This window comes from Calliopsis andreniformis, chromosome 3, assembly GCF_051401765.1.
Source record: "Calliopsis andreniformis isolate RMS-2024a chromosome 3, iyCalAndr_principal, whole genome shotgun sequence".
Classification (NCBI taxonomy): domain Eukaryota; kingdom Metazoa; phylum Arthropoda; class Insecta; order Hymenoptera; family Andrenidae; genus Calliopsis; species Calliopsis andreniformis.
In genome coordinates this window covers 19,737,002-19,753,389 of record NC_135064.1, presented here as the reverse complement: position 1 = coordinate 19,753,389, position 16,388 = coordinate 19,737,002, and the positions used below count along the sequence as shown (strand labels likewise).

Below are 16,388 nucleotides of genomic sequence, written 5' to 3'. Positions count from 1 at the left end.
ATCATTCCAGTTCAATTCTTTTGACGCATGCTCCTAACTATATTCAATGCTTCTAACTATGCAAAATCGTTATACATGTAGCAAAATACAAATCAGCACACCAGCTCTTATTTTTCTAGTACCTATTTCTCTATATCCATTCACTACATTTGTTATTAAAGAATTCCACAAGGAAACGTACATCAAAATCCTCTAAACCTTTAGCATACCAAAATGGTGTCATATAAGAATTCTAATACTATTTTTTGAATGGATTTAAATTTTCAAATTTCCAGATATTCAAATTTTTGAATATTTAAAATACAAATTTTCAATTTCTCAAACGTACCAATTTTAAACTTTCAAACATTCAAAGCTTTGAATTTTTAAACCTTTCGAGTATTCAAATTTTTAAATTGTCCACGTGGGTACGATAAGAGTTAAACTACAGCTAAGTTATATTTACTTAATTACAAAAAAATGATTACCATGTATCTAATAATATTTCAGTATAATCATCTTCCAAAATTTTAACCACCCCTAGTGCCAATTATATGTATAATACTGTTGCGTACATAATCGTATACATGAATCGAGACGTTAAAATTTAATTGCAATTTTCAAATTTCGCCTCGAAAAAAAAATATCACGAAAACCTTAACATTGATTCCACATAATTCGAGCGTTGGACCATTACAAAAAAGACAACACTGGAAATACGTACTGTAGGCTGAGCTTTTATCGGGTTTATCACTCAGAAGTCATTACTCTGTTTCTTCATTAGTGTACTGCTCAAACGTCTAACCTAGGTAATTAACTAACTAGAAATAGAGTATCAAACTAGATCTAAATTTAAGTGGGCGCCCATTCGCTTTAACGCCAGTATGGTGTTAACCGCTTTAACCCATCTCTTCTTGATGACGTACCGCTTTAATCTGACTTTGCAGATCGGGTTCTCCAAAGCCACGTCCAGCCATTGGTGCTCTAACAGTTTCCCAGCAGTTGGTCTCTTCCTGAAGCAGAATAACAGGTAAGACTCTTGAGCTTTTAACGAGTAGCTTTCAAATTAGATCAGTTCTTGAGAAATCTTTCCGCAATTGTATAACTAAAAAATTACATGTACTTATAACGCAACACTATGCAAATTTTTTATCAAATAAGAAATTAGAAATATATTAACGTAGGTCTCTCATAAATATGTTCTCTATTCACTATACGATAAACAGTGAAATAGGTTTTCCAGATGACTACGGTGATCTATAAATGTAGAGTCATTGAAGACGATTTTAACTCCCTTTGCTACACAGTTACGCTATACTTATTGATGACGCGAATTAGGTGTGAGTTGATTGAAAAGTAACACTTACGATGTTAAGAGACGATGAAAGTGCGAAAAATGTGTGCAATTTACGATTAGTGCGAGAATAATGCGTGATTATAAATCTTTCTATCTATTTAAAGAATTCTGTCTCGTTATAACAGAAATATTATTTGACCTACTAAAGATAATCTTGATATCTTTGAAACACCAGCACTTAAAGAATTATCGTATAATTTTGATTGAAAATATTCTTTTATAGAAATAATCATATTGAGTACAGGTATACGTGAAATAAAATTATCCACAGTTTTCGGTTTCATGATTTTTTATATTAAATTTATAATATAAATAAGTCAATAAATGAAGGATATATGCCCAGAAATGTGACCGCGATGTATTATCGCGTAACATAACTTATCGTATAAATAAAATATGCGTGCACGAATGCACAAGTACTATACATAATAAATAGACGTACTTCTCAATGTATTGCTGTCGAACTTTCGATAACATTAGCTATTTGATATGCTTCTTTTAGTTTGATGTTCTTTACTTAAAATGGATAAGTCGATGTTCAACCCTTTGTATACTAAAAAAATTCAGTTTTTAGTAAGCTCGTTAAATATCAGATGTTAAAATTGGAAAAACAATAGTACATCAGAGAACAAAGGGTCGATGTACATATTAAATATTGAAGAAGTTGTAGTGAAAGTAGAAATCTTAATTTTATAGAAAAAAATTAATATTCTTTTTATAATAAAAATTCCACTATAAGCACTTCAATTTAACATATATAAGATTCAATTTGCAAGTAAAAAACTCATACGAAATAAGGGGAATCTTTCTGTAATCAATTCATATGTTGGTAACAGATTTCTCTCTTATCAGAGGCGAAAGAATGAAGAAATAGTACCATAAACCTAGGTAGACAGCCTCGACTTTATAACGAGGAAATACTGCGCCAAAGTCTTTTTCGCTATACAGGGTGTTCCACCTAACTTGAGCAACTTAAATATTACAATTACTTTTGATGTCAAACAAATTGTTCAGACAAAAGCTGACAAAAGTTATAAGGTCAACTTTTATTTTTTCTTTACATTGACCTTCATATGTCCTTTACATGCCCACTTAAAAAAATTGCAGTAACATAAAATTACGTTCCCCTCATACTGAAACATTTCTCCTCCTCACCAAGTACATACAAACGAGATATTTAAGAAGCTCAAGTTAAATGGAACGCCCTGTATACAAATTTGAAGAAGAAAACGCATATCAAGCAATCCAATGTCTTCATCGAACACTCCCTTTGCACGCCCTGAGAACTCCGCGACAACAACCCCCATCGCGAGAATAGCAAGCAGGTCCTTCGGCAGTCACCGAATCCGAGACACAAACACCCTCAGCGTATCGAACTCTGCGACGTCGAATCGCCAGAGGACGTCGACTGCTGTTGCTTCGACTGAAAGTACTCCGCCAAAGAGTTCATCGTCTTCCTGCCGACATTCTCCTCCCCGCCCCAGTCCACGCTGACCGACTTCCTGCCAACAGACGAAGGTCTCGTAGCCACCTCGTCCCACTCCTCCAACAAATGTAACAGCAAATCCTTCGTGCTAGTTGGCTCGTCGAGATTCAGGCTCTTGTGTAAATTACGGAGCCCGGAAATCCGTGGAACATCCCGACTGGTCTCCCCGAACAAGTATTTCACACGTGGACGTCGCCAAGGTGGCGTCAAATCCATCTCTTCTTCAACTAGCCCTGGAACCCGAGCAGCCTCCTTGCTCGAACTTTCCTCTCGCGCTGTAGCAGAACTAGCTTCCCCTTGGGACGTTCTGTCATCCTCCTTCCTAGCCCCCTTGCCCTCAGGAATCTGTCTGCTCCTCTTCAACGTCGCGAACATGTTGCCCGAATTCGTCTCCGTGTACTTGTCGAAACTACGACTGCTATGGAACGTCGTCCCATTTAACTTCCTGTGTCTCACTATGCTCGACAGCTTCTCCGTAATCTCGTTACACTCTGTATTCTCGTTAGCAACCAGCCCGTTGCTCCTCGAGTGGACACCGTTTCGGTCAGCCTTGCCTCCGTTCTCCGTTGCCTCTGTCTTTTTGCTAGAAGGGCTGTCCGAGGGTCGTGCATCCTCCTCGTTGGATTTCATGCACGTGCCCATGGCGATGGCCCGTAGGTGCTCAGAGAGTTTGATTATCTCCTCGGCCAAGACAATCTGGCTCGCTGGGTCGCCTCTGGGCTTCTCCATGGCGACACCCTCGGAGGCCCTCCTCTCGAAGCTCAGCCCGAAGTTGGGCACCCTCAGGAAGCCTTGGCTGTCCTGGGTCGGGCTGTCGGCTCCCTCCGACGGGGTGCTACAGATACTGGCGCATGGGGAGGGGCTGTACGCCCTCAGTGATACCGATTCTTCGAGAATCGAGCTTCGTCGGGGTATCGTCCACTGAGGGAAATCGATCAGATAGGGACTGTCAGGATGCTCCCGCCAGCGTTCCACGAACAGCCTCAGATTTTCCTTGGCCAGGTCGAGCTCCGCTGCGTTGGGGTCCCGCACCCGCGGCATCTTCAGCATTTGCGCGGAGATTTCTGACCTTCGTCTTCCCACTGTCACCGTTTGCTCGACCTGCTGCTGCTGCCCTGGCTTTCGCGCCAACCAACGGTGCTCCCTGCACTCAGCCGCTGACATTCGTTTTCTGAAAGATTCGATAGCCCCTTCGTGAGCACCGCCTCGGCTCGTACTTTCGTTTTCTCTTTCTTTCTCTCTCTCCCCCTCTCTCTCTCGCTTCCTATCTTGTGTTTGGCATGTTTGATATCTTACAGGGCGTTCTCTTTTTAAGGAGCAATTTAAGTATTCTTTCTTGTTATGGTGGCATGATTGAGTGTTTGAGGAGGGTAACTATGACGATCGATATGAAGTATTTTACTGGTTCTGTCGATATGAACTTGAGCAGTCTTTGGGTCCTAAGGGTTCCTTGAAATTTTTCATTTTGTTCATTACGTGAAGAAACTGTCTGGGTGGTTTCGTCGATGGGGGCGAATTGTGTGGATGGTGAGATGGAAAAAGCGTTCCACGGGGCTTGAGTGGATCTATCAGTGCCAGACACGCGTCTCGAGTGCTACGGAAATCGAATGATGGCTTCCTTGGTCGATCGTGTCCGGGATGGCAGAGTTTTCGGGGGCAGCAGGTCGCCAAACGTGATACAGGAAAGACTGTTCGTGAACGCACAACATCGTTCGTGAAAGCAACTCGTTTTCCCCTGAGAACGAGAGTCAACGTTTCTGTTCGACGTATCCACGTATGTAGTTTCGTAGCGAAAAGCGTAACGTCACTCGTCACTTGGAACTTTGACACGCTCAGTCGCCGATGGAATGTCGGAGGATCCAAAACGGTTCGATGAAGTGACTTTTTATATCGTTTCACTTTTTGTTTGAAGGAACAGTTTTTTGAGTGAAAAGCAAAATGTCGATAATGAAGATTGCATGCTTGGGATTAATCAGACACAAAGGGAGAGAGAGAAAGTCGAAGAATTAACTTTGAAAGAGTTACAACGAGAAATACTGATGTAACTGTCCAGATAACTGAATTAAAAGGAGTCGTTTTGATATCGGTACCAATAATAGCAAATATTGTAATGTTTTGATTACTCTGCTCAATAACCTTTACTTTTTTCATTTTAAATTTACTATTCTTCTATATTTATTCCGAAGCGTTAAAAAATCAGGTAACAAAATCCTTATCATGCATGGTAATGTACCATAAAATTGCAGCATTCTATTGCAATATATAAATTTGACTAAAAATAGTTTAGAAGATCAGTAGATTTTTCTCTCATTTTTATCATGTAGAATTACCTTTATCCTCTATAACGTAATACGATATATTGTTTGCATAATATACTGCAAATTTATAATTCATTACTCCATGTACTAAAAGATTCAATATACCCTCGTTTAATAATATCGACGACAATCCAGAAATGTAAACGAGGATTATACGTCGAAATTAAAAATATTCAATGCGTCACTGAATACAATCCGAATAATTCAGGGCGTCAGATTATTCAATCAGGAGGATAAAATACGCCAGGCGATTCCGAAAGCTAAATCGAAACGCAGATTATTGGTGTATTCCACGGAGGCGACCGTCCCGAATTTTCTTGGCAGCGGGTCTAACGTCAACGTCTTTCCTCTATTTTGTTATGTGGGCAGTTACGTCGTTAATCATGTGCAAACGCATCAGTGTCCAGGTTCGACTGGTGTCGATCGCGAGGACGCGTCGTGATTAGTGACGCATGCAGATATTTTTGCACGAGTCCTCCGCGTCACTTTTCCATCGTGTGACCTCTATCAAGAATAACAAACGGTACGCACTCTTTTTCTTTCACCAGGAGACACCGGATGAAGTCTTTCGCGTCCTCCGATATGTCCACGAAGGCGTCGTGATCGAAGTCGTACTTCGCGATGGTCACATTGGCCATTGTCTCGATGTCCGTGTCGCCCATGAATGGAGACAGACCAGATAGTCTGGAAAACATTTTTAATTGGTCTTTGAAATCGTCCTCTATAGTTGTGCTCAGTCTTCCTCATAGCTGTTTGAAGAATTTCTCCAAACTATAGGGTAAAGGTGCAAATTAGTGTGCCCTTCCCCTTTTGTATTCATATTATGTAACTAAAAATGTGGAAATACTTTGAATAAGGTAAGAGAACCATTACTGTACTCTCTTCCCCTTTTGTTTTAATATATGACAAGGTGTAGCACTGTTAAATTGAAAATATTTGTTTTTTAATGAAATCAAGTTTTCAATGTGAGACTGTTACAATTTGTTATATGTTAAAATAAAAGGGTACAGTAATAGTTCCCTTGTTCCAAGTATTTCCACATTCTTTTCTTTCATAGAAAAGTAAGTGAAACTTGGATTCGAGTAAAATGGAAATTGTGAGGAGACTTACAGTACGTAACAGATGACGCCTATACTCCACATGTCCGTACCAAAACCAATCTGATCGAAATTTACGACTTCCGGTGCAACGAACTCAGGCGTGCCAAATAGAACTTGCAGCTTCTTCTTTGGATCGTACTCTCTCGCGAGACCGAAGTCTATGATTTTGATCCTGTTTCCTTCCTTCGTCAGACACAATATATTCTCCGGCTGTAAATAGAGAATTTGTCAGATGTTGAGTCTAGATACTTGAGTTACTTCAGAGATTTGTTACAATTTCAAACATCTATTACAGCTATAATTAAATGAACCTTAATGCATAGGGATGCATTAAAACTCATCAGTAACATCCCACCCCCTTTGAAGCAAGAATTACCAGCATACGATACCTTTAAATCGAGATGCAATATGTTTTGTCGGTGGATGAACTCGATGCCCTCGCAGATCTGTCGCATGAAGACAGCACAACTGCGCTCGGTCAATACGAAGTCGTCGTCTATCACCCTCTCGAACAGTTCACCACCTTCGATCCTTCAAACACGAAAATAACTGTACGTGCTCTCTCGCTGCTGAATACGTTTACGACATTAGGGACTTACAGCTCCAAAATAACGTATATCTGTTTGCCCGTGTCGATGGCATCGTACAGCTGAATCAATCGGGGATGCTGAAGCCGTCGCATTATTTCCACCTCTCTCTCCACGGATCGCCTGTCCTCCTTTTTCGCGGTGTTCACCACCTTCGCGGCGAGCATTAGGCCGCTCACTTTCTCCTTACATCGATAAACTGTGCCAAATTTTCCTCTGCAAATAGTGACGATCTCGTTTCACGCGTTTGCACGGCTAGCCTCTGTTCGTCGGGATTGAAACAATTTGAATCGTTCAGACGATTCACTTGGGGAAGGAACTTCAGTATTTATTCGTTATGAACTCGAAATTTCGTGCTAATAAAAAGTTCGTCAAAGGGAAATATGGGAATATTCTAGTGACAATAAACACTGCTCAAAGAAATTTTGGACAAAAAATGGCAAAATTTGACTGACGATAACTCCGCGAAATATCATCGTAGGATCATGATCTTTTTTTTTATATTAGAGCCCGTAGTCTTAACTTTAAAATACTAGACCTTAGTTTTAGATTCAGTGCACCTCTACTACTGTAGTGCCTTAAATCTGAGGGCATGTTTATCATATTGAAAATAACAAAGTTTGACGAAACGCACGGGCTTCCTAGAATTTTTTTCGGAAATGCCACTTGCAGAAGCATAAAGTACAATTCTTCCCCTTTAATTTAAAAAAAAATTTAAGTCGCTACGATTTTTTTTCACAAAGTTACAACATTTCAAAGTAATCCCTGCATTTTGTCATGTGCTGGCACTACCCCATGCGCTGTAAAAATGTAAGGGTTATTTTAAAGTGTTGTAACTTTGCGAAAAAAAATCGCAACGACTTGATTCTTTTTTTAAATTAAAGGGAAAGGTTCCAATTTTATGCTGCTATAAGTGGCAAATCCGAAAAAAATTTTTGCAAATCTGTGCATCCCGTCAAAGTTGATAATTTTCGATACGGCAAATTGCAAAGTTTGACAAAACGCAGGGACTCGCTAAAATTTTTTTTGGAAATATCGTTTAAAGTAGAATAAAGTTGAGACCTTCTTCTTTGATTTAAAAAAAAGATTAAGTCGCTGCGATTTTTTTTCGCAAAGTTACAGCTCTTCAAAGTAACCCTTGCATTTTTACAGCGCATGGGGTAGTGCCAACACATGACAAAAATGCAGGGATTATTTTGAAATGCTGTAACTTTGTGAAAAAAAATCGTAGCGACTTAAATTTTTTTTTAAATTAAAGGGGAAGGATTGTATTTTATGCTCTTGCAAGCGGTATCTCCGAAAAAAATTCTAGGAAGTTCGTGCGTCTCGTCAAACTTTGTTATTTTCAATACGATAAACATGCCCTCAGATTTAAGGTGTTGCAATAGTAAATGTGCTATTGAACCTAAAATCCAGACATAGTACCCTAAAGCTAAGAGTTCAAGCTTTAATATAAAAAAGAGATCGTGGTTTGGAGATGATTTTTCGCAGAGTTATAATCAATCGAAGTTGGCCAATTTTCAGCCAAAATTTTTGTATGCCATTATTTTTGTGAGCAGTATATTTTCCCCGATTTTTGTGTTAGTGGTACTTTATTTTTATTATAATAGATTTAGAATTCACTGATATGTAAAATTAAACACAGGAATCAACAATATCCGCAACAGTAGTAAATGTCAGTTACCTATCCAAAATGAATTACAGTGTATGCATTATGATAACGTGTAGTCCCTAACACTAGCACACGAAATACTACTTAGACAGCTGCGCAAACCTAGAATTTATTGTATTTTATTGTGCCAAGCGACACACTTAGGAGTCGAAACATCCTTCAGTATCGTGAAACCTTTTTAACTTGAAAAATTTTCCTATAACTGTCTAGCCTCTAGCCAAATGAACCTCGAGTTAATTATAATGGAAGAATTCCTCAGTCTTCATCTGTCTCGATCGCAAGCGTCAGACGAATACGTCATCAGCGTTCAACCTTGATGAGAGGAATTTTCATGGACGAGAAAAAAATTCCACGTAATGACAAAAGCTCGAAGGAAGTGCCAACAGGTTACACCCTCGCTCTCGGCTCGCCAGGACGTAGTGTTGTAACCTATAACACGGCTGTCACGAAGCCAAGTTAGTGAGTCAGTGAGTTAGTAGAGCATACCATAGACAACAGGGTCGGAATAACGAATTATCAAAACGGAGCATCTGCCAGGGAACGACGTAGCGCCACGACAAATTTTCAATTCAAGGAATTGAAATAAATAACTTTAAAAGTCCTTCCCTTGTATGATCAATAGCAAATAGTCTCGACTTTGATAAAATACTTCTTCAATACAGAGGGAAAAGTTTACTAAAATTTTTGGGCAAGATAGTTGATCCAGTTTAAGATAGTTGACCCAGTACTCGATCAGTACACAGTCAGTAGTCTATCACTTCAATAAATAATAAAATAGCATTACTAGAATGTTCTCAAATTGATCACAGAATAAGTTTAGATGTCTCACTGTATCATACAATATGTAACTAAGTAAGTGCTTTAAAACCATTGTTTATTCAAGTAATTGACTACTGGGTTTTAAATGAGTATCGAGTCAAGTACCTTAGACATAGCTACTAAATTCTTTTTTGCTAGTAAATATTACTAATTTAAATGATGTAAATTGACTATTAAAAGAAGCTCTTTTTTCTTCAGCTTAAACGTATTTTTTCATTAAAAGAATCAGCGTCTCTACTAAGTGACCGACTACTGGGTCAACTACCTTACGCAACAAACAAAAATTCCAACTCGAAATGATCTATGATCAGGGTGCAAGGCACGAATCACCCAGTGTTGCTTGTTGACGCTCGATCGAAGCCGCGTGTCGAATGCGTCGAGACGCCCGGTGTCCGAGCGACGCCCGACGAGACGACCGACGCATGAACGTCGCTCGCCGCGAAAAATGCATTATTTATAGATGCACGAAGACCTTGATTACACGGCGGAGACGTGTACTGGCGGGGTTGCATTCCAACGTTATCAACCCGTGAGCCGAATCGAACCGCCTTCGATCCTCTCGTCGACGAAGGCCAAGCTCACGACCGACAATCGGTGAACGACAGTTGTGCTGGTAATTGTGAAAGTGGTCGAAGTAAAACCTCTGAAGAAGCTGAATTTATCGCTAATTTTGTAACGTAAATCGAGGTGATATTAAGTGAGTAATGAATTCAATTTTTTTGGAGTTTTAATTTAGACCACTTTCATAATTAGCACAGTTTTGTGGGTTTTAATGGACACAATGAATTTTTCTATTTCGTTATGTCTATTAAATATTAAATATGAAGTTGTCGTTTACTGAAAAGCGAGTTTTACAAGCGTTCGCGAGGCCTCGCCATCTAGCTGCACGTGACTCACGCGAAATCGTGGCTGCGATGGAAAGTGGCCAATTCAATAACGCGATTGGCGGAAAATAGAAGCGATTCGAGTTAATTGGAAAACATGATTTATGGAGGTTACGCGTACAACGTATCGCAGAACGCTGAATGATCGTGAATGTTTCAGACGTAGTAGAGGAGCACGTTTCACGCGGCGGAGGATGTTCTGTGATTCATGATTCGAGGCGTTTAGTTATGAATGCAGAGGCTTAAATGGAATGTTCATTCTTGTGGTATTGAGTGCTGTATATGTTAGAAGTGTGCTGCATATATTCTTGATTAGATGATTTTGAAATTTTGGGATAGTGACAGATTAGGAAATAATATAAAGTTGGTAATTAGTAAGGATAGTAATAGCTAGAATACAAGGAATGGTTTCTGGAAATTTATGGTGTAATATCTATTAATCAGTCTAACTGCTGAATAATACTAACTAGGTATAATAATAGTTATTAGGTGTATGAACTGTTCACAGGCCAAAGTGATTAACTCCACTTTTTGAATTTTTTTAAATTTTAATACCAAAGTACTTGTTTAACACTGAACTTTCTATATTCAAAACTTCTAAATTTCGTTAATCGATCTGACAAATGAGTTGCTCATATAAAAGTCAGTCTATTACTAAATAATATTAGGTCCAATTTAAATGATTGGATATCTTCCTAATTGTGTCTTCCTGATGCAGTACAACGAGATTAAAAGGAGTCCTCGCAATGTGCGCCTCCATCAATCGGGGGTGACCATTGAGAATTGATGGTTCACTAATAGGTTGTCATTGACATTCAGATCTTACCTTTGGCATCGGTCCATTCGTCAATACCTCTGCTCGTGGTACCGATACACGATCGCTATTGTGTCTCGGCATTCGATCTCGATTAAAAATAAAAATCCTACCCTTCGAATCGCACAATCTTGAAACCTATTTTGTAAACTACGTCTCGATAGACACTCGTCTTTCCTCCAAGATCAGGATATTTATTAATGTCTTGCACAATGTTTCCACAGTGCAACGACAACAAAAGTAACATTTAACTTAGACGAGCAAACATTATTTCGTAAATTTACCGAGCTCGCGGAGACAGCTGTTTTGTATGAAAAGGCCATTCAAACTCGAGCCTCATTCATAATGGTACACGCGGATAGTAACCAAAAGATTACGATGTATACAAGACAGGAATACTACGCTCGCCGGAAGGAATAAACACGTCAAGGTTCTAGAATTTTTTCTCTACTTTCACAAAGGACATCGTTCCTCTCTCTCTTTGGTTGCGTTATATTCAGAGTAGAAAACAAAATAGAATTATCAAAAAAATTCTTCATTTTTCCTTTCCTCTTGGCAGGAAAATACTGATTTCACATTCTATGCAAAACTATACAATACATCGGAAATTAAATACACTTTATATCATGTAGAAGATGAAACAAATCTTTACTCAGTCTACTTATAACTTTAGGTGATTTTGAAAGTGAAGAAGAAAAAACCAACCAGTTTTATCCACATTAAAATGTGAAATCTTTGAAAGCATTTAATTTTTCCTAAAACTGTAACAGCTTGAAGATCCTCAATTTACCGAGAAAGAGACAGCCTTCAATTTAGCCCTTTCAGCAGTCACCTCTTCCTAGAATATTTCCCACCGCCTCGCGCGTGTATTCAAGTTTCATGGCAGCTTGTATAATCGTTGTGCAATGGCTGCACGCATATTGTGTCAAATTCAGGAACAGCGTGGCCAAGCACTGCGGCCCGCCACGACATTTCCAACGATTTAGCTCGAACGTGCATAAACTCGCTTCAGAGCTCCTATTAATGCGGATATCGGCCCTGGAATGCTACGCGTGGCGAATTTCTGCGCGACATTCCCACCGCGACCAAACGTACATCGAAAATCTCCTTCGCGACGCGATTCTGCGGTCGACGGCGATCGCAGTTGTCCTTGGCACGATGTATTGTCAACAATAAAAATACGCATGTACATAAGCACGCGAATCAAAGGAAGCCATCGTCGCGCGCAATCACTCACCGTCCGATCTCTGATTGGATGTCATAGTGATCCTTGAACTCTACGCCTCGACGTATCGTCACATCTCGGTAGGGAAAGCTTGGCTCGATCTCTGGAAAACGAAAACGTGGAATTATAGGAAATCCTGATGTTTCGAATTCTTGTAGCATCTACTAATATCTACTAGTAACTAAATTAACAAATGGTTAGGGTTACTAGTAAATCGTTCTGCTAGGGACTAGCTTTACTAATACATAGTTAATTCTATGAGTGACTAGCTCTACTAGTAACTTGGTCTACTCGTGACTAGATCTACTAGTAATCTGTTCTGTTAGTGACTAGCTCTACTAGTTCTAGAAGCGATTGATTCTAGTAGTAACTAGTCCTAGTAATGACTAACTCTACTGATAACTAGCTCTGCTATTGACTAGTTCTACTGGAAACTAATTCTATTACTAACTAGTTCTTCTAGTGACTAGCTCCATTAGTGACTAGTTCTGCTAGTAACTAACACTAAAAGTCACTAGTACTAGTCATTTCAATTCTCTGTATTTCTCGCGACTATCCTTTTGCCTTCTTTCCCATTTACTTTCAATAGGGGAAAAGGAATTATTGATCTGTAAATAGATCTCTGAAGTCTCCTACTTATAAACTCCTTGCTCGTACAAAGAAAAAATGTACAGATAGCAAATATTATCATTCATGTTCATACAAGGATAAAACAGTTTCTCTTAAGCAGAAATAGGGAAAAATATAAGAATGTAAATGTGACGATAACACTATAGTAGCCACTAGTATAGCAAATACATGAATACATTACGATATACGAATAGGTCGACGATGTTTATAAAACCTATTTATTCTAGCTGTATTTAGTATTTTAAATCGGTGAAAGTGATTAGTCCCAATAAAAGCGCAAACTTGCGTCAGTATTCATATGTCAATACAATTAACGCTGCAATATGATGCTACTAGCGCTTGTCAGTAAAGTATTTTCAGATCCACGTTCATATAACATCTTTTTCCTTATTTCTACTCATAGAACAGACTGACATAGTTTAATCTTCCAACTTGGGAACAGACCGCTTCGCCTGGGAACAAAGCAATATCGTGGCACGTGAGTCTCGAAGGAAGCATCGTCGATCGCATCGATAGCTGATGCTGCTGAAATTTGACTCGAGCTCGCTTTACGAGCGGCGATTTCCGGCACGATCCACGTTTCTCGCGATACTCATACTTCAAAATGATCGCAACGCGTCGCACTGCGGCTGTGATTTAAACGGGAAATCAAACAGCCCGTTAATCGTCTATTTTTTGATGATTCTGAGTTAAGAGGGAACCTCGCCAACTCGTGAATTCTGACATTCAGGAAGTGACACGGATGTACCGAATTGTGTCGCGGGTAAATTTAGCAATTTTTGTCTTTTGAACATGAACTGGCTGTAATATTCCCTATCGTGCGCATATAACGTTCGTCGTGGTTCTGAGGCGCAGAAACAGCAGAAACATTGATAAATTACTAAGCAATTAAAACGACCTGTTGGATTTTCCTTTGATCCAAAGAACTCAAAGAACAGATTTCCCCTCGTCAGTATCCCCAAATAATTTTCAGCGACAAACGAGAGAAAATTATTTGTTTCTCTATCCCCCTCCAGTATCCGCACGCGTCCCTTCACGAGCGCACCGTTTCGCGCCGGCCGCGACCTCATTTCACCCTTTTGTACAAAACAGCCTGGTCCACGTTGTGTGGCAACCTCCAAAGGCTCGAGGTTCATCGAAATCATTCGAACCAGCGGGCGAAACAAGGGGCGTTCCCCCATCGTTCCAAATTCCAGTGAATCACTGCATTTATTTAAAGAAAAATCACGATCGAAGCACTGCACCACTGGCCCGCGTCAAGAATGGAATCACCAAGCTTTCGATAGCTCTTCAAGCATTCTCTATGAACTCTTCGAACCAGTATACTCTCTATGCTTCCTCGACCGTTTCCTTTACCAGAATCCCTTGACCAAAGGAAACCGACCGTTTAGCGACCCTTCCTTTCTTTCACCTCAGTCACCACGATTTGCATATCTATCCGTGAAAGAGCCGCGCGCCCCACGAGACGCTGTTCCCAGGTGTTCCCTCGGGTGTTTCCTCAGGTATTGTCTCCCTTACCGCCCACTGGGTCGGTCTCGTCGACGCGTATCATCCTGTCTGCTTGCTGCCCTCCCCGCGGGGCCGAGAAGGCCGACGACTTTGCGTTCTCCGACTCGTCGGCTGGTTGCACGCGGCCCACGGATCCCACGCGCTCTCCGCCGATCCGCTGCACCCTAAGGGCAATTATTAACTATCGCGTTCGTGGTCTCGGGCGCCTCGAGTCCCGGTGGCCGCCGTCGACGGCGGCTGCCTCTTCTTCTCGGCTCGGACGGATTTAGATTTTCGGCGGACGCCGCGGATTCTGGCTGGCGGGTCACGTGGCCAGTGGCGTTCCTCGACGCCCCCCTGTTCCCGCCCGCTTCGCGGCCAACCACCTTCGATCGACCCTGTCTCCTTTCCTCGAACAACCGTCGAGCGACTTTTCCATCGCGGCCTCGATATCGACTATGGATCGACGACGAACGACGGCCTCAAGTTCGACGGGGATGGCGAGCTGGAAGATCGAGGCACGATTTGAGAACCACGTGGCCCCGCGACCGGCGTCGCAACAGTTCTGAAACGGTACAGCCGTGAAAAAAAGTAGAACTTTGATCGTTTATAGGTAGCCAGTTTTTGGTGTCATTGGGTTCCTAAGTCTTTGAGGATTTTTATTTGGAATTTTGTATATAGAAGTTGTTGGAACACGATCATTTATGTATGGAATTATTTTATGGATTTTGAGCAGGAAAGTGTATAAGTAGTTATACAATGTAATGAAAAGGTTGATCTTTATGAGAATTTACAGTAGACGTACTGTAAACTTTATAGAGGTACTGTACTTATAAATACTGTACTCTTTTAGTGTAGTCGCCTTAATTTTTGGACTTTAACTGATATCGAAACGCCTTGGTCCAGCTTTAAGTAGTAGTTAATGTTAATTGATAGTCTGCGAATTGCTTATAGATTAATATTGTCTATCTGTTTAGCTATTTGCAATTACCTGCAGACTATGTGTGAATTAAAGATATCCTTCATAAAAATAAGGAAAACATTTCTTTTTATGTTATCTCCATATTTTTTAGTTATCTAGCGAACATAAGTATATTTTTTACGATACGTCTATGGAATTACTTATAAAGAAATAATACGAAAATATTAGCACCAAGAGTTCCTTAAATACGAAAACTTTTGTAGATACGATACTTAATAGAAGTAGACTGGAACCTTTACTGAACAGACAGTCTGCGCAGTATCTGCCTGTTTCTACTGCGTGTTATATTTCACGGCTTGTAATGGCAAAAGTTTTTGTTCTCGTAGCCAAAGATTATTTTTGATACGCTCTTTTTATACTTTGCTATCGCCTGACGTCTTATAGACTATTTCGTTTTTACCATTTTGTTTTTATATGTCAATTTCGTCATAATTTATATATACGAAAATTTTATCAATTATGATTTTAATTTTTTATTCCCATCAAAGACGCATTCTATCTTTGTATGATCATAATTTACAATCAAAACAGAAACGTTTTGTGGCTTTTCGAAAAAAAATATTTATCAATATAATTTTCCATTTCGATATTTAATAGTTGTGTACACTTCGCCAAAAAGCTAGTATCAGTGTTTATTTTTAATTTTAAATATTCGTTGTCTACATTCGCTGAATTGCTTTTGGCAACGTTTAAGCAATTTGTTTAACCGTCACATTCCTTCTGCATTCCTTTGTAAGCTTCTTGGGCGCGAATTTCAATATTTCTAAATTCCTTCGAGTTCAAAATCTTGGGACCTGTATTATTTAAGCTTTTCATTATTAAAACGTTTCTAAATATAAAAAATTTTGAAATTATGCATAAGAATTTACATTTTTCACAAATTGTTCTTTATTACGTCACATTGTCACCTATTAAGTTAGTGTGTGATATTATATAGTATGTGATGTGTTGCTTACAGTTGTGTTGTGTTATGTAGATGGTCGAAGAACATGACGCCAATGAGAAACATAACCTCAGAATTGCTATTTCAAGTGAGACTATAAAATG

General features: G+C 39.7%; 1 protein-coding gene and 1 long non-coding RNA gene across 2 annotated transcripts; one reads left to right on the top strand and one right to left on the bottom strand.

Annotated features, from left to right (window-relative positions):
* Positions 1-807: 807 nt before the first annotated feature.
* Positions 808-16,384, top strand: LOC143188928 (uncharacterized). The gene is made up of 2 exons (XR_013003592.1): positions 808-1,009; positions 16,300-16,384. It is a non-coding gene; the product is annotated as an uncharacterized LOC143188928 (long non-coding RNA).
* Positions 1,908-14,607, bottom strand: LOC143188920 (uncharacterized). The gene is made up of 7 exons (XM_076393443.1): positions 14,390-14,607; positions 12,254-12,344; positions 6,840-7,043; positions 6,630-6,771; positions 6,251-6,450; positions 5,672-5,824; positions 1,908-3,993 (listed from the first exon to the last, which is right to left on the bottom strand). Exons 1-7 carry the CDS (start codon positions 14,421-14,423, stop codon positions 2,700-2,702), a joined length of 2,118 nt encoding a protein of 705 aa, XP_076249558.1. The 5' UTR covers positions 14,424-14,607; the 3' UTR covers positions 1,908-2,699.
* Positions 16,385-16,388: the final 4 nt, after the last annotated feature.

Bases quoted from the DNA above. Each gene is read 5' to 3' on its own strand.
- LOC143188920 (XM_076393443.1), bottom strand. From the start codon at position 14,423: ATGATACGCGTCGACGAGACCGACCCAGTGGGCG. The intron at 12,345-14,389 runs GTAAGGGAGACA...TTCGTTTTCCAG, and splicing joins CGAGACCGACCCAGTGGGCG to AGATCGAGCCAAGCTTTCCC. The intron at 5,825-6,250 runs GTAAGTCTCCTC...AATGTTTTCCAG, and splicing joins GGCGTCATCTGTTACGTACT to ACTATCTGGTCTGTCTCCAT.